Source organism: Corvus brachyrhynchos, unplaced genomic scaffold (genome assembly GCF_000691975.1).
Source record: "Corvus brachyrhynchos isolate BGI_N302 unplaced genomic scaffold, ASM69197v1 scaffold21, whole genome shotgun sequence".
Classification (NCBI taxonomy): domain Eukaryota; kingdom Metazoa; phylum Chordata; class Aves; order Passeriformes; family Corvidae; genus Corvus; species Corvus brachyrhynchos.
Window position 1 is genome coordinate 4,279,154 of NW_008236924.1, and position 20,536 is coordinate 4,299,689.

Below are 20,536 nucleotides of genomic sequence, written 5' to 3' on the forward strand. Positions count from 1 at the left end.
GCTGTGTCACTTTCTCTTGCCCACCTCTCTGTTGATCATTGTTGGTTTGAAAGCTGAATTTGAAGGAGACTTCTTGTTGTAGAATGCCATTTAGAAAAAAAAAAAGATGAATTTACTCTTTCCAGTCTTGGCAAGAGTGTTTTGGGCTCAGCTGACCAAGAAAATGGTTTGCATGTTGATGTGCCACAGGGTAAGATTGCTTGGTCAGTCTGCTTGTAAGAATGATGGGACAGTACTCAGGATTTCCAGATGGGGAACAGCGATTATTCCTCCCCCCCATTCTTGACTAGCCAGTGTTTTCCAGCATGATAATCTTGTGTCAGAAACAGGAAGCAGGGCTTGGATCTTACAAAAGGGCAGTGTCTTTGAAATGGCTGTTATTACTCATGAAACTGATTATCTCCACCTAAAACACTTGTATGTATTTTTTAAATGCAAAGAATAGTAGTTCTTTGGACACACATCTGTGCTGAACAAAGGAGGAGGAATGTTAAAGCCAAAAGAACCCCAAAGCTAATAAAGGATGAAGTGAAACAGAGAACTATTAGGATAGTAGGGGAAGAATGTCTGAAAAAGGAGTAGGGATGACATGATAAGAGGGAGGCCTTGATAGAAGAGGCAAAATGTGAGTCTGTCCTGTTGAAAGCTTTGCTGCCTGCTGTGCCATAAGTTAAAGGATGCTTCTGCCACTCCATGTGTTTGTTTCACTTTCAGCAGACAGTCTGGAAACAGAAACACTCAGTTATTTAGTGGGAGGACCTATTAGCCCCACTGTAGCAGAGCTGGGGTTCTCTTTAATGGCTGGAGTATGGTCTCTGCAGTACTTCACCACAGGAGAGCTCCATGGATTCACTGCAGGAGCAGGTGCCCCAGGTGCATCCTGCTGCTCCATGTGGTTGGTCCCCAAAGGGATATTGTTTCCAGTTGGAATGCAATTAGGGCAGTGCTTTGAGCTTTGCAGCAAAGTGCTGTTCTTGTGGTTAACTTCTGTGCTGTCCCTGGATGCTAATTCTTTTTTTTTTTGGCACCCAGAATAACCTGATGGTCTTAGTTCTGTATTTAATTTGAGTTATCTGAGCATGTGAAACGGATGTATGGTTCAGGGCTCTTGGTGAAGGTAATAGATCAAACTGGCTGCAAAGCACAGGGAGAGATTTTTAGGAAGGAAACAGGAGCTAAATTCTAGCACAAAGGTGGACGTCCCTCCATCCTGCAGATAATTTGTCTTGTCTTATCAGGTTGTTGTTTTCTGTCTGGCAGGGTGAATTTGTTAATGAGTATGTTGGGGAGCTAATTGATGAAGAGGAGTGCCGAGCCCGAATCCGCTATGCTCAGGAGCATGACATTACCAATTTCTACATGTTGACACTGGATAAGGTATGTGGAAGGAATCTCTTGGCCAGGGTCCTAGGCAGAAGTAAAAAGATGGGAAGGAGGGCATGATAACTCCATCTAGTAAAAAGGTGCTAAGCATTGCTGATGAGCTGGTCTGCATTTCCTCTGAAATGACTAAATGAATTAACATGTAGTAGAGGAGCTTCAGGATGGGTATTAGGATTAGGAGGAAAGTCTGAGCAGACATCATTGGAGTTTGCTCAGAAGAGGTGAGGACAGTTGGCTGAGGACCATAGATCCTGCTTCAGCATAACAGGGTGAATTTGGGAACATTGGGATCCTTCCCAGCAGCTGAACCTTGGAGAGCCCAGAATGGGGCTGGTGTGTGCCAGAAGAGGCATCAGCCCTCAGACATGTAAGTTACAGGCACAACAAGACCTTCATTGAAGTTCAGATCTCAGGTCCTGCTGTTCTCAATAGTGATGGATTTCCTTACACCCACAGGCTCCCCAGTGCAGGCCAGGTTGTTGCTATGAGCTCCTGATTTTCAGAGGTTTAAGTGGTTTTGTCATCTGCTTTCCACACTTTGTCACTCAGCCGTGGAAAGATGAGAAGGAAACCATGAAAGCAGACATGGGGAGGAAGCTGTTGAGTGTGGGACAGGATAACAGTGACTGCTTTATATCTTTCCTCTCATCCTGCTGCAAGCTCACACTGACCATATCTTGTTCTCCTCGTCTGGCTGATGGGGCAGACCCAAGTGTTAATATCTCCCTCATTACTACAAAAGCAAATCTCAGTTGCAGCTTCCTTCTCCTCTCCAGCTCAGTAACAAGCTGTGCACAAGTGTACCTCACCTTACACACTCTTCCTGTTTTCCTTCTATACACTGACATGCAAGAAATAGGAACTGCAATTTTGCTTTTAAGCAGAAGTTGGGGCCTGGAGCCACAAGCACTCCTTGGAAGTGTGCTGGGGTGGTGTTTACCCAGTACTGATGCCACAGGGAGAACTTGTTTCCCAGAAAGCAGCAGTGGCACTGTCCTGGCTGTTCAGGAGCCGTGTGTCTTTGAAGAGGAAGATGATGTGCAGGAGGCTGTATTGCCAGAGGCATCAGAGCTGGTTGATTACAGTTGTTGACAGTTGATTGAAATGTGGTTTTCTGGGGTTTTTTTGCAATTCCAGGATCGAATCATTGATGCTGGGCCAAAGGGCAACTATGCTCGGTTCATGAACCATTGCTGCCAGCCCAACTGTGAGACTCAGAAATGGTGTGTGAATGGCGACACTCGGGTCGGGCTCTTCGCACTTGTAAATATCAAAGCTGGTAAGGAACACACTGTCAATGCCTGCAGTAGCCTCTGGGGGTTCTGTAAGGAAAAGGGAGGGTTTGTAGCTCCCTGGGAAGGGCTTTAATTTTTGTTTTCATACAGGCGTTCATGAGGCTTAATTAGCAGCACAAAACACAGCTGTGGTATCAGTGAAGGTTGATACAGGGCCCCTCTACAGGGTCGATGTCCTTTTTAGTTGTAAAATGTGGTGTGAGTGAGGGCTTGCACTGAATTTTTACTCCACACAGATCTGTGGGTATCTATGGTGTCCTTGTGTAGAGGTGGCAGTCATTTGTGACATGATATTTAAAAAGTGCTTTTACTTCAGCAGTAAAATGTTCCACCCTGTAATTCATTAACAACTTGCTTGGTTTCGACCTGCTTTTGTGCCAGGGACTGAGCTGACTTTCAACTACAATCTGGAGTGTTTGGGAAATGGGAAGACCGTTTGTAAATGTGGTGCCCCAAACTGCAGTGGCTTCCTAGGAGTAAGGCCAAAGGTATGATGCATCCTTTAAGCTTCTGTTCTTCCAAATCACCTCTTTGCATAGATGTGTATCATTCATTGGTTGCAGAGGTTTCAGGTTGAAGAGATCATCTTTTCAGTGTGGCCATGGGAACAGTGCTTGAAATGAGTTAAATGTTCGAGTTTCCATTCTGAGAGAACAAGTCTTCAGTTATCAGAGTTGCTATAAATAATGACAGGAAGTTTTCTTTTACACTGAAAGAATCTTTTAAAAGAAAGATTTTTCTTTTTTTCACTTTTAAAAAAATTTTTCTATTTCTTATCATGACAATTTCCATAGCACTAGAGGAGCAAAGGACAGGCATGGGAAAGACTTCATCAGATAACCAAGAAAACACAACTTAGGCCATTTCCCTAAGTAAAGGCTTGAGTAAATTGTGAGCATGCATAGAAGGCCAGCAAACACATTCCTTCAGACTGAAATTGCTTTAGAGCCAGAAGGCTGCTATCTCACCATCTATTCTGCAGTAAAGTTCTTGGTTTTATTCTGCTTTTAATGAAGTGACCAATTTTTTCACATCAGACAGACACAAGATATTTGCCATATCTGCAGGAGAAAAACCACCAGCTTTTAGAACTCACTGACTTTTTGAGGGCTTCGATTTGTAACTGTAATGTTGCAGTAACAGGAATTGATTTCAATTACCTCCTTGTGTGAGCTGGTTCTCACTGGGAAAAGGAAATAACAGGAGCAGTTGGCCGAGTTCCCAGCTGTCACCCGCTAAATCTATGTCTCAGCTGTTGGTCAGTTACAAGTGCTTCACCAAATCAGTCTGTAATCCCTCTGCTCTGGCATGTGGATCCTGCCGTGTCCACAGTTAAGGGTTAAAAATCTCCAGCAGCACAGTTGTTCAGCCCCATCAATATATAGGGAAGGCTTTATGAATTCTCCAGAGATTAGTTCTGCAGAAAAATTAACTTACAAAAATAAAAAATTGATGTCTTCAGAAGTTGATAGATGAGGTGAATTGCACATCTGATGTATTTAGTTCTTTTTCGGGTTTCGGTTTGAAGTTCAATTGATTTTGTGCTGCCCCTATGTTATACATGGCTTGACTGTCATTTTTGCCTTGAAATTGCAGGTTGCACGATGGAAATCAGAGAAAGGTGCCCTTTAGTTGGCATTCATGTTCCATTGTGATATCTGAGGCAACTCATTCCATCTTGATGAGATGGGCTAAGAAACAATACCCAGAAAACAGTACCTTGGGGTGGTTTTTAAAAAAAATTCTTCTCACAGTAGATGCATTTTTAAGCTTCCTGAAGATACAGCAAGACAAAACTGATTATACTCAAGTTCACTCTTAAAAGTGCCTTCTAACTGGGAGTGTTGAAGAATGTTTGGGAGTCTATTGTACTGCAGGGAGCAAGTGGGAATCGCTTAGTCCAGCTGTTAGACCTCTCTTAGACATTCAAATTAGCTGTGAAGGGATTTTCTTGTTCTCTTTATAATTAGATGGCCGAGGAACTAGGCACCGAGAATCGGTGGCATAGTTTAGGTGGAGGCATTTCAGTGCCTGCATTTTCAGTGATAAGAAAGGCCTGGCTTGTCCCCATTGTCAAGGGGGAGTGTTGGTATGAAAGCAGAAAAATCCACATGTGAAGGGGACGGAAACAATCAAGAGATGTAACTCCTTGGTGACAGGAAAGCTCGATAGCCCCCTGCAGAGTTCTGAAATTGTAGGTTTGGACACCAAGGTTTTTAAATGTTTTGGTGATGAAAACATTATGCACGATATTTATGCAGAATAAAGAATGTAAAAATTGCTTCATAGGCATTGTCTCAGCACACACAGATGTCCAGCATGGAGAACACATATTTGAACACAAAAGGGATGTAGAAAATGGCACAGAATTTAGTTCATGTCTCCTTAGATAAACTAATCTGATAGTGCTTTGATAAGGTCAGGACTGGGGGCAAGAAGCATCAGCTTTGTGGAGTTGAGTGTTTGGCACAGTGGGAGGCTCAGCCTGGTTTGGAGGGGGAAGTTGGAAGAGCAGGGTTGGAGGAAGCCTTAGGCCAGAGGAGAGAGCACTGAAACCATTTAGTTGCCGGTCCTGGCTCCAGCTGCAGTTATTTCACTACACAGATAATTTAACTGTAGTGATGACACAGAGGTCAGTTGTCATTGGTGTAGGAGAGTGAGAGGATGGGGCAGTTGCAAGGCAATAACTGAGTATAGGGGGAATGGAGATTGGATATTCCACAGCACACACTTGGAGGGTAACAGCAGAAACAAATGCACCATGAGAAGGTCATGGCTGGGCAGTCGTGGTGGAGAAAGAGCCACTGTGCAGCTCAGCTGCCACAGGACTGAGCTGTGGTGTGACACAGCTGTGGAAAAGGCAAATGGGGGCAGTGCTTTGGGGGGATTTCCTGTTCTTTTGGCAAAGTGTTGATGTCTTGTACGCGGCCTGTGAGGTGTTATCTGAGGTAGCATGTGTAATTCTGTAACTTTCGTTTGGGATAAATATACTCCATAAGGGCAGAGAAAAGCCCCTGGGAAAACTGAGTGTGCAGCCTGTGAAAGTTTCAGTTTGCAAGCAGGAGAGTGTGTCCCAGGGGTTACTTCAGGGAGACAGAAAAACTTCAAAGTTTGGACTTGATGATCTTGGACGTCTTTTCCAACCATAAAGATTTTGTGATTCTGGTGCAGAAGAGCAGCATTGACACAAGAACGAATAGGTCTAAACTGATGACAGATAAATTCAGACTGAAAATGGAGAGAGAAGTGATGAATGTGAAAAAGTGCAGGAAGGCCCTGGGTAGACTCCTTATGAGTTATGTGTGCCAGGAGACCTGACTGCTTTGACCTGAAGAGTCTGTGAGAAGCAGCACAAACTCAGTGACCCCAGGCAGCCCCAGCTCCTCATTCTGCTGTTTCTAGTTGGATATATCCCATGTTGAGCCAAGCTTTGGTGCAGGATTTCCAGGCTCTTTCAAAATAACTGGGAGCTATTTGCTGTAGTAAATTGGTTGCCAAATACCGAGCAGCAATGGAGATGCTGCACAGGTCTCAGGTACAGCTGGCAGTGGGATTCCTGTTGGTAGGGTTTGCAGTTCTCTCCTGCAGCATGAAAGGGAGCAGGTGAACAGGGCAGAGCCCTGCATTAACCCACATTGTCTCACCCACAGAGCCAGCCCAGCCTCACCGAGGAGAAGTCCAAGAAGCTCAAGAGGCGGCCGCAGATGAAGCGCAGGTCGCAGGCGGAGGTGATGAAGGAGCGGGAGGATGAGTGTTTCAGCTGCGGGGACGGAGGGCAGCTGGTCTCTTGTAAGAAGTCAGGCTGCCCCAAGGTGTACCACGCCGACTGCCTCAACCTGACCAAGAGACCTGCAGGTCAGTGCTCTGCACAGCTGGGCTCTGCTTAGGTCACAGTGTTGGCTCTGGGTGTCCTGGGCACTGCTCATCGCCTTGTACTCTATTCACAGCATCTTAACATTTAGAGAAATCTTTCTCACTTGAGCAGACCTTGTTGCCCAAACAACCCAGCCTTGGTTTGTACCCCACTGTGACTGCAAAAAGGTGAACTAGTTGCTGAAGGGGAAGCTGGTCCTTGCCTAAGAGATGGTTCTTGTGAAGTGACCCCATTCTTGGGGCCTGGCACAGCATAATCCCAACAATAGCTGAGGTGTTGGTCATCACACTGGCTGTTTTCCCGAAGTTGAAGACAGTTGAGAGAGTTGAATGGTGAGGAGAAGCACTGCTGGAAAATAGGAGTTAGAAAAGAATCTGTTAAATGTCTGAATAGCCATTAGTTCAATACTTAAGAGAACAGTACCAAAGCATATTCTAGTTTTTTGATCTGGACTGTGTCCCACTTGCCTACACATTTTTTAAAACTGGAAAAGGAGTATTTTAACAGCATTGCAGCTGAGGCCTTGCTTACTCTAACAGAAGAGAATAATTATATTTTGTTTTTAACATAAAATTTCTTGGGAAATTATATTATATGAAACTTATATTTATGTGATGTTGATGGTTTGCTTTATCATTCCTGAGTTTTCATCTTGATCCTTTTCTCATATTTATTTCTTCCTCTTGCAATCCTGTTTTGCACCTGTCTTTATTTAATTACACCTTGTTGGTGCAAGAGTGTCTGTCCAGTTTAAATCCTGAGCCTGTCCAACTGGATTTTTGCAGTCCCTCACAGCTTCGATGTTATCTACCTGCTTCTGTAAGAGTATTTGCTGTTCTGCTTTCAGAAATTTAAATTATTGTACAGATTAAAATATACTCCTGAAGTATGTAATTTGAAATGCCTCTTCAATTTGCCACAAGACCATTAATAACTTTTTTGAGAATGATTTTCAGTCAGTTGTAGCAATTTTACTCTTTTTACACATAGGCAGTGATTTTCATAGCTGCTCCTCAGAGTATCATTCAGGAGATGAAAGGTTCAGCACTTTCTACTTCAAATGTTTCCTCTGCCATGGGCTTTGCTGTCAAGTAATTGGAATTTCCTGCTTGTTTGCATGTTGCTAATTGTTTGATCTTACTTCCAAGAGCTCCGGGCTGTCCCTGGAGAGGGTGCTTATTCATTAGACCTTTTATCCTGTCAAAGACCATTAGAGTGTTTGATAGGATTTGTCTTTCCTGCAACAAACTAGCAGGTTTTGACTTGTTTTATTTTCCATCTGTACAAATTACCTCTATAAGGATGGTCCCAGAGTCTTTCCAGTGGCCCAGTTTAGTGTTGAGTGTGGCTCTCTGGGATGCTGCTGGTGCAGGGAGAGCAGTGACAGCCTGTGCTGCAGCACCATGAGCCAGGAACAGGGGAGACCATGGGAGGTGTTAAACATCCTTACTTGGAAAAAAATGCTGAAAATTTGGAAAAGACACAGAAGAGCAGTGTGCATATTTTGAGACTGGAACAGAAGCTTTGGACTGGCTTTAAAGGAGGAGAAAAACTTGCTATGTGTTGCCTTCAACCCCAGGGGAAAAGCAGTGTGAGAGAGGGGAGTGGAGAGCTGCTGTTGCACAAGTGCAGGGAGCAATGCCCACAGCTGCTCAGTGCTGTGCTGCAGGAACCAGCCTCCCTGGAAAAGAGCTGGTTGCCACAGCCACAGCTCTGTGGGTTTGGTTCAGGCAGTCTGGGAAGTGCTCTGGCCTGGCCGGTGTCTGTGGCTGCCCTCTGGCTCAGAGCTCTGTGCCAAGGCTGCTCTGTGAGGAGCTGCTCCCCACAGCAAGGCAGGGAGCAGGGGAGATGGGGGATGTGGGGTGCTGGGAGAGCACACAGGCAGGAGGTGTTATTTGGAAAGACATCCTTGCTTGCTCAGGAACTCAGCATGTGCCTGGTTGTGTCCCTGAACTGGTGGGAAGCGTTTGGTAGAGCCAGCAACAGCCTTGGCTGAGGGAGCAGGAGGCTGAGCCGGTGAGGTCATCTACAAGGGAGAAAAGCAGCAATCTCTGAAGTGTAATGTTGTGTTTTTCCTCCTGGTGGTGTTGGTACTGATGGTCAATAGGTTCACTGTGAAGATGGAGCTGCTGGGGGAGCAGCTTTGTTTTATTATGGCCATACATGGCCAGGGGTTAAGGATGTGCCTTCGGGTTCAGAGACAATAGAAACTTACCCCTTTCGATCACTGCTCTCTCACTTCTTCTTTCTGATAAACAGGAAGGGAAGTTCTTGACCCAGAATTAAAAGATGAATCTGAGATGTTTGCTTAAAAAGTCCTTTGGGTGTTGTGTGCAGATAACCACTGCTGTTTTCTATGAAAATCAGAGCCATGGAGATGTGCAAGCTGGGAGTGTCTGCTCTTCTCTAGACACTTCTGTTAGTGTTGTGCAGGAGCCAGATGGGGTTTTGGTCTGAACTGATGTGGCTTGTGTTTGTCATGATTATCATTGCCCTTGCTGCTTCTGAGAATGCAGGTTTGTGTTAACTGCCTGTCAAGCTAAGGCAGAAACTGAAGAGGACATGCAGAATTGTATGTGGGTATTACAGGAGTGTTCCCACTTTCCCCTGAACTCCCTTTGCAGCAGGCCTTTGTCTCTTGCCCTTGTACTACTCCTAAGGTGTGTCTTTTCTCCCGTGTCTGTACTGCAGGAAAGTGGGAGTGCCCGTGGCATCAGTGTGACATGTGTGGTAAGGAAGCAGCTTCATTCTGTGAGATGTGCCCCAGATCCTTCTGCAAGCAGCACAGGGAAGGAATGCTCTTCATCTCCAAGCTGGATGGACGATTATGCTGTACAGAGCACGATCCTTGTGGGCCTCACCCTCTAGAGCCAGGAGAAATTCGTGAGTATGCGCCTCCCATAGAAGGCCTGACTAATGGCGAGGACACCCAGCCACCAGAGCAGCTGCCTGCAGACACAGAGGAAAACACAGACCTGAGTGTTCAGCCCCTGGACAGCCTACCTCAGTCTGTGGCCCTCAGACTGCAGTCACCAGAAAAGCCCCCTGCTACCCTAGCGCTGAGGCTGCCTTCTTCAGACAAGCCCCCCACCACCCTTGCCCTAAGGTTGCAGCCATCAAACAAGCCCCCCACCACCCTGGCCCTCAGACTGCCTTCACCAGACAAACCACCTGCTACCCTGGCTCTGAGACTGCCACCATCAAATAAACCCCCTGCCACCTTGTCACTGAGGCTGAAGCCATCCAATAAACCCTCCACCACCCTCTCGCTCCGGCTTCAGCCTTCGGACAAACCTCCCACCACCCTGTCACTCCGCCTGCAGCCGTCAGACAAGCCCCAGGCTGCCCTGTCCCTGAGGCTGCAGTCAGAGAAGCAGCCCATCATTGTAGCGCTGCGGCCTCAGCAGCCCGACAAACCTCCCAGCAACGCGGTGCTCTGGCCACTGGACGAGTCCTCCAGTGACGCCTCGCAGCCTCAGCTGCCGAGCAAATCTCCTCCGGGAACGCCGCGGTCCCCCTTGGATGAGTCGCTTGTTACTGCTGGTGACCTGCAGCTCCAGCTGTCCGATGAGACTCCTGATGCCCCCGAGGTTTTGGAGTTATCAGATAAGTCCCTCATTGACAGCAGGACCCAGCAGCCCGAGCTGCTGGACGAGTTCCCTGCGAAATGCCTCCATCCTCCACTGTCCGACAGACTCCTTGCCACGGTGGGGACGCTGCAGTCCCAGCCAGAGGATGAGCCTCCTGATGCCGATCAGCTCCAGCCACTGGATGACTCCTCTGCCCAGAGTCCTCAGCCACAGGCCGTGGAAGAGGCTTCCAGCTCTGTGGTGCCGCAGATCCCAGCGTTGGAGATGGCTTCCAGTCCTGAGGTGCTGTGGTCTATTCCCATTGAAAAAGTCCCTGACTCCCCAGTCTCACGGATCCTGCCCTCAGAGAAGGCTCCTGGATCAGCAGTACCACGATCCCTGCCTCTAGAAAAGACTTCCTTCTCCGGGGCAGTGCGAGTCCCAGACACAGAGAAGTCTCCCAGCTCTGGGTCACCCCGTCCCCTGCCTCCAGAGAAGGCTGCTGGTTTGGGTATGCCACGGATCCTGCCCACAGAGAGGTCTCCCAGTTTAGGGTCGCCGTGGCCTCTGTCTCCAGAGAAGGCCCCTGGCTCTCAATCACCGCACATCCTGCCCATGGAGAAGGCTCTCGGCTCGGGGGCCCTGCGGATCCCGCTCACACAGAAGTCTCTCTCCCCCGGGGTGCTGCGATCCCTGCCTCCGGAGAAGGCTGCTGACTCCGGCGCCCTGCGGGTTCTGCCTTTGGAAAAGGCTCTCAGCTCTGGGGTGTCTCGGCCTCAGCTCTTGGAGAGGCCTCTTGCTCTTACAGCCCCATGGCCTCAGGCGTCGGCATCAGCTCCAAGGCTGTTGCTGTCGGAGAAGGCTCTGCGTCCCGTCGACCAGAACGCTCAGCCAAAGGAGAGAGGAGCCCCAGCCGTGGAGCTGAGTCCCCAGCAGAAAGAGCGGACCATGTTAGCTGGGGAGCAAATCTCTTGGTCTGCTGGGAAGGTGGTGACGCATGTCGGACAAGTACCTTGGCCTACGGAGAAACTACAGACGCACGAGCAAAGCCACTGGGCCACCGTGAAAGCCCTGACGCCTGCAGAGCAGCCTTCCCGGACAGCAGAGAAACTACCAGAGCCAACCCTTCAGCCCAGCTGGGAAGTGGCCTCAGCCCCCACGGAGCAGACCCCATGGACATCAGAGAGATTGCGTGCATTCGAGCAGACCCCTCGGCCAGCCAGGGAAGCGCCGGTGCCCCCGGAGCAGATGCAGTGGCTTGTCACGAACATTCAGACAATTGATCAGATTTCTTGGCTGAGTGGAAAAGCACAGACTCCTCGGGGGCAGGACCCTTTGCCTGAACAAAACACAGCGCTAGCCCGTAACCAGGATTCTGTCTGTCGTGAGTTGGCTGACTCAGAGCCAAAGTGAGGTTGGTGAATATGGGAGGCAGGTTTCAGTCGTTTAATGTTTAGGGAGGGGGAATCTTTGTTTTGTTTTTTTTATTCACTTCCCTGAGCCCAGCCCCTAACCCATGCACATCCCATCCATATTCTCTTGTGACATGAGCAAGGACATTCTCTTAAATCTGAGTCTGGCCCAGCCAAAGGGAGAGAGCATCCGTGACCTTTTCCTCTTCCTTTTACCAATGGTGAAGCTGAAATAAAGAGTCCACTCTGGGTAAAAATCTCCAATTCCATTGATATGGTCACATCACTGATCCAGCGTGTTCAAGCTCCAGGTTTGATTCATAGGTGGGTTCGCAGGTACAGCCAGCAGCCTTGCTCTTGTTACTGCATTTAAAGAAAGTGGATCAGTCAGGCTGCCCTGGCACTGGAGATGTTTCAGGGATCACGTGGTGAGCAGTCGTGTGTGTGTGTGTCCTTGCCACACTCTAGAAGCAGGGAAGGGATTTTATGTCACCTGCCCAGGTCTCTGTCCCTGCAGGGCGTTGATTTGCGAGGTTTGTCCGTGTGTTCGCTGGGACATGCTGTGTGTGTGGTTTGCTGAAGGACAGGGATTGTCTCCACTGAGATGGGAGAGGAGCTCCTGCACTCGCTCAGTGCAGTTTTCTCCAGCAATAGGCAGTATCCATTCAGGCTCCTTTTTTACAGAGCTGCGACTGGCCAGGCCCAGGAAGCCAGGGAAAAGAGACCTTAGAAGTTGTCTGGCAGTTTTTTCATTCTTGTGTCTTAGTCCTTTAGCACAGGACACGTGGAATGTTTCCCTGCACTTGACAACGTAGTGATCCATAAAGCAGCAATAGTGGAGCAGAGCAGAGTGGGTTCCTGGAGGTGCTGAGCACTGCCCTGCCAGGGGGACAGTGCTCCCTTTCAAATTTCCATCCAGTCTCTTCTAGACCTCTGTTCTCAGCATGAGCCAGCGGACTGAGCAGTCCTTTCTCCCTTTGCCTCAGAGGTGTTCAGAACGTGTTCCCATCACACCTGGTATTGCCAGCATCAAGCAGAGCCTGTCCTGCTCGCTGCACAGCACAGAGGCAAGGGTGCCATAGCTGGATCAGGACCCATCTCAGCACCTTCCCCTTGCGTAGCTTCTGGCTTAACTCTTCTACAACCAAAGGAGACTTGAATTAACTGGACTGTGTTGGTGTGCATGTGTGTGTGCGCGTGTGCGTCCATCCAACTGAATTGTAGTTCTCACACTGGAACACGGTGGGCTCCAGCAGCTGGCTGGCTTTCTTTTTTCCTCTTCTCCCTTTCACAGTGAAGGCAATGTTTAGTACCTGGTGGTCATCAGGCTGGTGTCCAGACGAAGCCTGCTGAAAGCCGTTCACTCAAGCGTTGAGGCAGAAGTTGGCTTGGCTGTGGTGCTCGTGGGGCAGGCAGTAGAGTCCCAGGGACCTGCAGCATCTTGTGACCACCGGCACCCTTGCAGGCAGGAGGAGGGACAGACCTCCTCAGGTGCCACTGCCTGGCCTGGATAGGGTTGGTGTTCTGCCGAGGAAACGCTGCTGATCAGCTTTTTCCCACTCTCACAACACATTACCTCTGTGGTTTGCCTGAGCTCCACCGATCTGGGGCCGCAGCCTCGGATCTCCACGCCACCGCCAGACCCTTGCGCAGCTCCAGTGTGTGTATCCTTCTCCTCCTTCTTCTTCTTCTTCCAGGCAGATCTGCAGGCCCCTCCCTCCCCAGGAAGGGAGAGTTCAGCCCCGTGCTGACCCCCTTCCTCTGACAGGGGAGCAGGTCCTTGTTCCCACCTGGCTTGCAAGTGCCTGCTGCTCCCAGAGCAGACAGTCATGAGCTTTGCAGTTTTCTATGAAGGGAGGCAGACAGCTGTACCAAGACAAATCCTGATCCGTTCTCCTTTCCTGATGTGTGCACCCCAAGACAACGTCCTGCTGTAAAGGCCAGGTGTGCTGGGCACAGGGGGACATTACCAGTGCTATGGTGCGTCTCTGCTCTAGTCCGAATCATTTCAGATCCTTTGTAGAATAGCTCACAACTGGGAAAAGCTTTATGGCTTATGGAAACTTACTCGTTTAATGTTGTTTTTTTTTTTCCGGGAAGACTGGCAGGTCAGTTCCTGCTTGCTGCTGAAACTAGGGAAATGCAAGCAGCTTGCTTTTCTGCGTGACTCCTCCACAAAGGGAATCAGGACAACTCAGATCCATTGAGAGAGAAGATTACCTTAAGGGCATTCATTAACGTTTTTAAACAAAAATTAAAAAAAAAAAAAAAAAAAAAAAAAAAAGATTATGACGTTCAGTATATTAAGTATTTATCATGTGTGAGAAGGAAAATAAATCTTGAATTTACATTTATAAGGCTTCCCATGAGCTGGACTTAGTCATGTAGATTGTGTAAGTAGGGTTTCCTCAGTGCCAGCACCCAGCCAGCTCCCACTGTAACCAGAGAGGTCTCTGCACTGCTCTGTCCACCTCCGCTTCGCATTGTCACGTGTTAACTAGTTACTTGTTTCATGAAAAAATAAACTGTGAATATTTTTGGTGCAGGCTTTTTTAAATCTGTAAAATGGAGAAGTTCTCAGTGAATTCTCACAAGAGCAGGTTTGAAAAAAATCACTTCTATAAATTGCAGGCTCTCGTAGCAGGGTGAGGCTCACGGCAGCAGCCGCCTTTCATGCAGCAGGTGCTTACCCAAAAGCTTGTTTGGAACAGTGAACGTGGATTAAACCGTTGCATGGCATTTCCCACAGCCTTCTTCGTTGCAGCTGCTGTTCCTTGTCTCTCTTCTTGTCTCCCTTTTCCACAAGGATCCAGGTTTCTGGCTTGCTACCTTGCAGCTGCTGTCGGGAAGTTGAATTCAGCATAGCTAGGAGGCTGCTTGGCAAAGCTGGTGTTGAGGAACATCATTGAAGGAGGAAGCCAGGAAGCTGCTCTTCCCTCTTTGCCCTCGCTGAGGCCCTGGGCGATGCTCTGTCAGATCGGGGGGCTTTTCAGAGGGAGTAGTGGTGCTTTTGGGAGTGTCTGGGCTATGCTGGGTCACGTAGACAACACCTGACCAGGCATAGAGAGAGGTCCCAGCAGCCCTGCCTCGTCCAGGCTGCCCTCATCAGGGAGCATGAGCTGGGGAACAGCTTCAGGCATGTGAAGGAAGTGTGGGCATCTTCTGTACTCAAGGTGACTCACTGTGGTGGCAGCTGGCAGCGCTGCCTTGGAGGAGGAGAGGGACGTGTCTCTGTTGAAGCAGTTGGGTTTGTTTGCTGTTGTTCATTGCTGCCTTCAGAGTTCAGCCAGTTTGAATCACGGGGGATTTTAAAAGTAGAGGGTAGAGGCAAAGTAACCCGTACCCCTGGCAGACTCTGGGAGAGGCACTGCTGCAGCCTCGTGCTGGGCTCAGACCTTTGCTGCAGCTCCATGCCAAGGCTGTGGTGCTCTTTTGCTGTGTTGGAAGGATCCAGTCACCTGGTCACTTAATCCTGGGTCTGCCCTAATTGCACCCAAGGTGGGTGAGAGGTGACTCCTGTGTTGATTCACTGGTGTGGAGCGCTGTAGAAGCAAAATCAAGGGTGTAATTATCTCTGTCCCTTCCCTGGTGTCCCACGATGGCTCACAGGAATTTTCCAGACTCATTCCTGGTAGGAACGGCTCCCTCTTCCCATTTCTGAAGGGGATGAAGGCTCTGCTCCCATACAAACACTTTACTGGTCAGCATCCCTGCTGCCCCTGCTCAGAGCAGTGGGCTGGGGTGGTCAGCAGCTGTGGCCTCCACCCCACAGCAGGACGCACTTCAGTGTTGGATTTCCACTGTGGGCAGGAGAGTCTCAGGTGACCTTTGGTGATGGAGGAGCTCGATGAGGGATAACAGCATGGTCAGGGCCTTGTTCCCCTTAGGGAGGAGGGTTGCAGAGGAGGAGCCACCACAGGACCTGTGGGATGTGTGGGCAGGAGGGGAGCAGGCGCAGGCCCCTGTCCTGCGAGGCTTGTCCCATCTCCCTCGGTGCCCACTGTCAGCCAGGGCTCTGGTGAATCTAGCAGGAGAGTTATCACTGTAAGGAATAATCACCTCACCTCCTGCACGGCTCCAGATGCAAATTAGCTCATGGTAGCTTGCTTTATTGCTGTTCTCCAGTTAAACTTTTCCTATTTAACAAAAAAATCCCACAAGAACCAGAGTCACTTCAATGCACAAAGCATCTGGGTGGTACTGTGGGAGCACGTGTTAATTCAGGGTTAAACCCCTGCAGGCAGAGGCTCTGAAGGTGTGGCTGGTGTTGAAATTTGGGAGATAAGAGAGATGGTTGAATGTAAAGGACATTAAAGAACTAAGGTGAGACAGTGCATTTGCTAGAAAAGCTTCAGCTTAGTTTCACAGAAAAAAAAAACAGGAAAGAGAAAGAAAAAGCGGCCCTAACCTTGATGCTCTCGGCAGTGTTTTAGCCCTGAGCACGCTGTGGATGTGCCCCGCTCCTATCTGGACACCACAGCCAGTGTTGTGACAGGGCAGGGGGAGTTTGAGAAACCTCAGACCTTCAACACCTTCTGTTTATTTTTAATTTCAGCCTTAACTTCTGATTTTGCTTGATGTTTGGAATAACCATAATTGTAACCTGCTTGTAATGTGCTTTGCCCTAAATTACTGATGAGGCTTTCCGCCTTTGCTAGCCAGTGAGTGTTAAAGCAAAGTGGCAAATCGTGCAGCTATCCTGAAAGTATGGGGGGAATGCTGTGTTCGATCTCCCAGGCTTTGCCCGTGCTAATTACCCGCCCTCCTGTGATAGTGATAACGCTGGTGGCAGCATTTGCAGCCGAGGCTGCTCCTCTTGCAGCAGCACGGCTGGGCTGATGGGTGCTTGGGGCTCCCAGGGCCTGGGACACGGGATACTGGAGCTTGGGGACTGCTCTGCCAAAGCAGGAGTCTCACCTATGGGGGGACAGTGCCCTTGCTTAGCAGGAGATGGGAGAGTGCAAGATTCCTGCTCCAGGTCCTACAAAAGTGATGTAAGCAAAGTTTGGTGCCAGGGGGACAGGACAGGTTGTGTGAGCTCGGGCTGGAGGAGCAGCAGTGACAGTCAGTCCCTACAGCACTGAATCTACCTCCTAGAGAAATCTGAGAAATGGGTGTTGCTATGGCCTATTTCAAGGTAAAGTTTTAATCAAGTTTGCCCTTGGCAAAGCCCTTGGGCTATTGTGGTGCTATTGTAAACCGTCGGCAGCTTAGCACAGTAGGGCTGGACTCACGGCTCCTGGCCCGAGGGCTGGGGCTTCTTGGCCAGCTGATCCCATCCCCCTGGAGCTGGGGCCGGGCTTCAGCACGTGCGACTGAAACAGAACAAGGAGTGACTCTGTTCCTTCAGTTTATGATGGTTTTGAGACTCAAACCAGTGTGCCACTGAGCCCCATGGGGGAGCCCGTGGAGCCACGTGAAGCAAGCAGGCATCCACTACTGCATGTTCTTCGTGTCCGTTTGGTACTGAGCTGGTTTCAGTTTTTGTTTCTTTTTCTGATGTTTCCGAGTTGTTGACTTCAAGGAACTGGGTTTTGTGTATTTTTTTAGACACTGGGAACTTGTTAAAAGGAAAAGCAGCAAGCACTGGGAGGCTCAAGGTGGAGCATGGCTGGAGCTGAGGGTGGCCCCGGCCGGCGTGGGTGGGAGGTGAGATGTGTTGGCAGCAGCGGGAGCAGGCAGGGAGTGGCCCTCCCTGCGAGGGGCCATGGGAGCCTTTCAGCAGTGGCGCTCCCAGCCCTGCATATCCGTGGTGCCGAGCTCACTGCCCCACCAGCCTGCTCGCCCCCCGAGACACTGAACGTGTTGGACGCCATGCCTCATTTTAATGTCCCCTGCCACCCTCCAGCGCTGTGTGCTCTCAGCTGGGGTCCTGGCTGCCAGCTAGCCGAGGGCCCTGGGGAGGGTGGCTGCCCACTGCCCCTTCCTCACTGCCCAGGGACATGGGGAGCCACTCGTGGCAGCAGCCTAAGTTGTGCTGGAGCCATGAGCTGGAGGTTTGCTCGTGGGGGGAACCTTGGTGTGGGCAGCCCTACGCTGCCTTCCTTCCCCTCTGAGGTCTGCTGCCCACAGGGTGGTGGCGAATGGAGGTCCCCCACAGGGTCCTGTTCTGCAGGCTCAGCCAGAGGGAAACACATCAGGAGTCGAGGATCCCAACCAAGGCAGGGGCCAGCCGGAGCACTGCGGGGGGGACACGGGGGTGCTCAGCCCTGGCCAGGACTCGTCTGTCAGTTGTAAGCAGGAAAAAAAAAAGGTGAGAGAACTACATATTTCCAGCATGTATATTATTTTTAGAAGAGGGAGAGGGGAGAGTCTTGGACCATTGATTACTTTCATTTTGCTCCCCTTAGACTGTTGGCTGTGTATGTGAAACTTATAATGAAAAGAGGGTTGCCCTGCCCAGGTGCTCCCAGAACATGTACTGTAATTCTTTGTATATAGAAGAAAAATTACTGTAAAGTAAAGTTTAACTTTACTCTCGATGTCCTCTTGTGGTTTGTCTTGCTGAGTGGGGGGAGGCAGAGAAGGGAGAGCCCCGGCAGCCTCGCGCGCAGGGGGACGGCTCAGACCACAATGCGTTTTATTTACATTGTACACCTCGAGAGAAGACGCTTAAATAAATCTGCAAAGACTCGAGCATCTCTGAGAGAATAAGTTACCGGCCACCGCTGGGCCACCGCAGCTCCCACACACGCCACAGGTGGGGGGAGGGGGTCCCCAGGGTGACAGTCCATGGATTCCCAGCACTGCACGGCAGCCCTGTGCCGCTCCGTGTGCCAGGACAAGAGCAGTCCGTAGGCTGTGCTGCAGACAGGCCCCAACAGCTAAAACACAGCAGGTAAAAAACCGGAGGAGTCCAGCGCACACCAGCTGCCCGTCCGGCAGCAGCAATTCCCTTTTGGCACAGGGGCTCAGTGGTGGCAGCAGCTGTAGAAGTAGGGACTGTTCCTCTGGCCCAGGTTGACACCTTTGTCCTCTGGAAGAGAGCAGGAGCGGCAGGCTGCTGGCACGTCCATGCCACCAAAGCTGCTGGTCCCAGGTGTGGGCCCCAGCAGGTCCCCTGGGGAGGGTTTGGTGCCCCGTGGAGAAGTGGCAAGGTTCAGGGTCATGGCACAGCTCACAGCCATGGCACATCCCAGGGCGGGAGGCACAGCCAGGCTGAGCATGCCTGGGCAGGGCTGGTGCAGAGCTGAGCCAGTCCTGCAGCCCAGTGAGGCTCCTGGCTCCCAGCTGGGTAGGTGTGCTGAGCCTGGCCTGAGCAGGAACGAGCAGGATGCTGTGACGGGACCTCAAACTCCATGAGACAATCCCTGGCACGGAGCCACAGCAGCCCCAGGGGAAGGCCTGCCAGACCCCCAGAGCTCATGCTCTGCACCCTCCCTAGAGGCACAGGAGAGGGGTGTCTGGGGAGGGACAGGTCGTGGCTACTCACCTGTCATCACCTGGAAGGCAGAGAAGTTGATGTAGTCCTCGGCCACCTTTTGGAACAGCTCATCTGGGGGGAGAGGAGGCACAGCAGGTGTGGGTGCCCCCCTGCCAGGCAGAGCCCCCAGCCCTGCTCAGCAGGACACGGCCCCAGCGAGGAGCCACTCACCCACGCTCTGGCCCGTTTTACTGGAGGTCTCGAAGAGGTCTGCTTTGATCTCTGAAATGAGGGCCCAGGGTGGCACTTGCTGTAGGTGCAAGATACGGCTCCACGGGCTTGTCTGCCCTCAGAGTCACCCCTTGGGGACAGCTGCTGACAGCACGCTGGCAGGGACCCAGGGCAGGGCTCCTGGCCCCTTGGCCCAGCTGACCACGTGCCTGCCCATGTCAGGACATGCTGTGCCCAGGGAGGTCCCTGGCAGAGCCGGTGCCTCACCACACAGGGAGTCCTGGTGCCACTGGATCTGCTGTGGGCCCACGGCAAGGGCACAGCTCCTCGTGTGGATGCAGCAGCTCAATCCTCCCTCACTCCCCACCCACTCAATGCTGCATGAGCCCAGGAAGGACCAGCATGGGCCATACCATCAGCGTAGTCCTGCACATCGTGGAAGTCAACCCCCCGCTTCCTCCTGTCCTCCTCCAGCAGGTCGCTCTTGGTGCCGCACAGGTAGATCCGGCAGCCCTGCAGCAGGAAAAGGGGTGGGAGGGGTGTGCCCACGTCCCCACCACCAGCACCCCTTGCCCCGCAGCGAGGCTTTGCAGCCCCCTGGCCCCCCGTACCTCCTCACAGTTCTGCAGCTCGTTCACCCAGAACTTGGCTCGCTGGAAACTGCCACTGTCAGTGAGGTCTGGGGAGAGGAATCAGGCTCTGCTGACACCGCTCCTCAGTGCCCAACCCATCAGTGTCACCACCACCCCGGTCCCGGACCTCCACAGCCGCCGGCTCCTTCCCCTTCCCATTCTCCGTGCCCTTACCGTAGCAGACGACGGCAGCCCGGGCTCCCCGGTAGTAGATGCGGCTCATGGCCTCATAGCGCTCCGAGCCCGCCGTGTCCTGGGGGCGACAGCGAAGTGCTCAGCAGCTGACAGGGGTTGGAGGGTCTCAGGGATCCCTGAGCCAGGGGGTAGCCAGGGAAGTTAGCGGGGCGCTGGCACAGCCCTTGCACTTACCCAGATGCCCAGGGTCACTGTCTGGTCCCCCACGGACATCACCTTGGCCACAAAAGCGGCTCCAATCGTCTGGAAGTGAAGCGAGAGGAGTGGTGGGAACCGGCCCGGGGATGCGGGGGCATCTGGCCTGGGAACACGGTGGGGAAACCGGTGCAGGAACACAGGGGAATTCAGCCCGGGACGTGGAGAAGGGAGGGCAAGGAAACGAGGGGACCGACCCGCGGGCGCGGGAGGGATGTGGTGGATCCCAGCCCGGACACGGCGGGGGGACACGAGGGGACGCCGTCCCAGGGACGTGGGTGGCAGCATCCCGGGGACACGGTGGGGAAACGGGGGGACCACGAGCAGGATGCGGGGGTGACACGCGAGGGGCTCATCCCGTGGAGGCTGGGGGGGCGCGGGGGGGGG

The 20,536-nt window shown here is 51.3% G+C and overlaps 2 protein-coding genes across 2 annotated transcripts in view; one reads left to right on the forward strand and one right to left on the reverse strand.

Moving 5' to 3' along the window:
• Nucleotides 1–18,015, forward strand: part of NSD1 (nuclear receptor binding SET domain protein 1) — a 44,695-nt gene extending 26,680 nt beyond the window's left edge. The window contains 5 exon segments of the mRNA XM_017728045.1: nucleotides 1,261–1,377; nucleotides 2,521–2,662; nucleotides 3,060–3,166; nucleotides 6,329–6,533; nucleotides 9,244–18,015. Of these exon segments, the coding sequence (XP_017583534.1) occupies nucleotides 1,261–1,377; nucleotides 2,521–2,662; nucleotides 3,060–3,166; nucleotides 6,329–6,533; nucleotides 9,244–11,534 (2,862 nt within the window). The 3' untranslated portion in view covers nucleotides 11,535–18,015.
• An 81-nt stretch (nucleotides 18,016–18,096) lies between these two features.
• RAB24 (RAB24, member RAS oncogene family) lies at nucleotides 18,097–20,494 on the reverse strand. The gene is made up of 7 exons (XM_017728183.1): nucleotides 20,129–20,494; nucleotides 19,934–20,012; nucleotides 19,739–19,806; nucleotides 19,541–19,640; nucleotides 19,128–19,178; nucleotides 18,966–19,028; nucleotides 18,097–18,509 (listed from the first exon to the last, which is right to left on the reverse strand). Exons 1-7 carry the CDS (start codon nucleotides 20,435–20,437, stop codon nucleotides 18,445–18,447), a joined length of 735 nt encoding a protein of 244 aa, XP_017583672.1. The 5' UTR covers nucleotides 20,438–20,494; the 3' UTR covers nucleotides 18,097–18,444.
• Nucleotides 20,495–20,536: the final 42 nt, after the last annotated feature.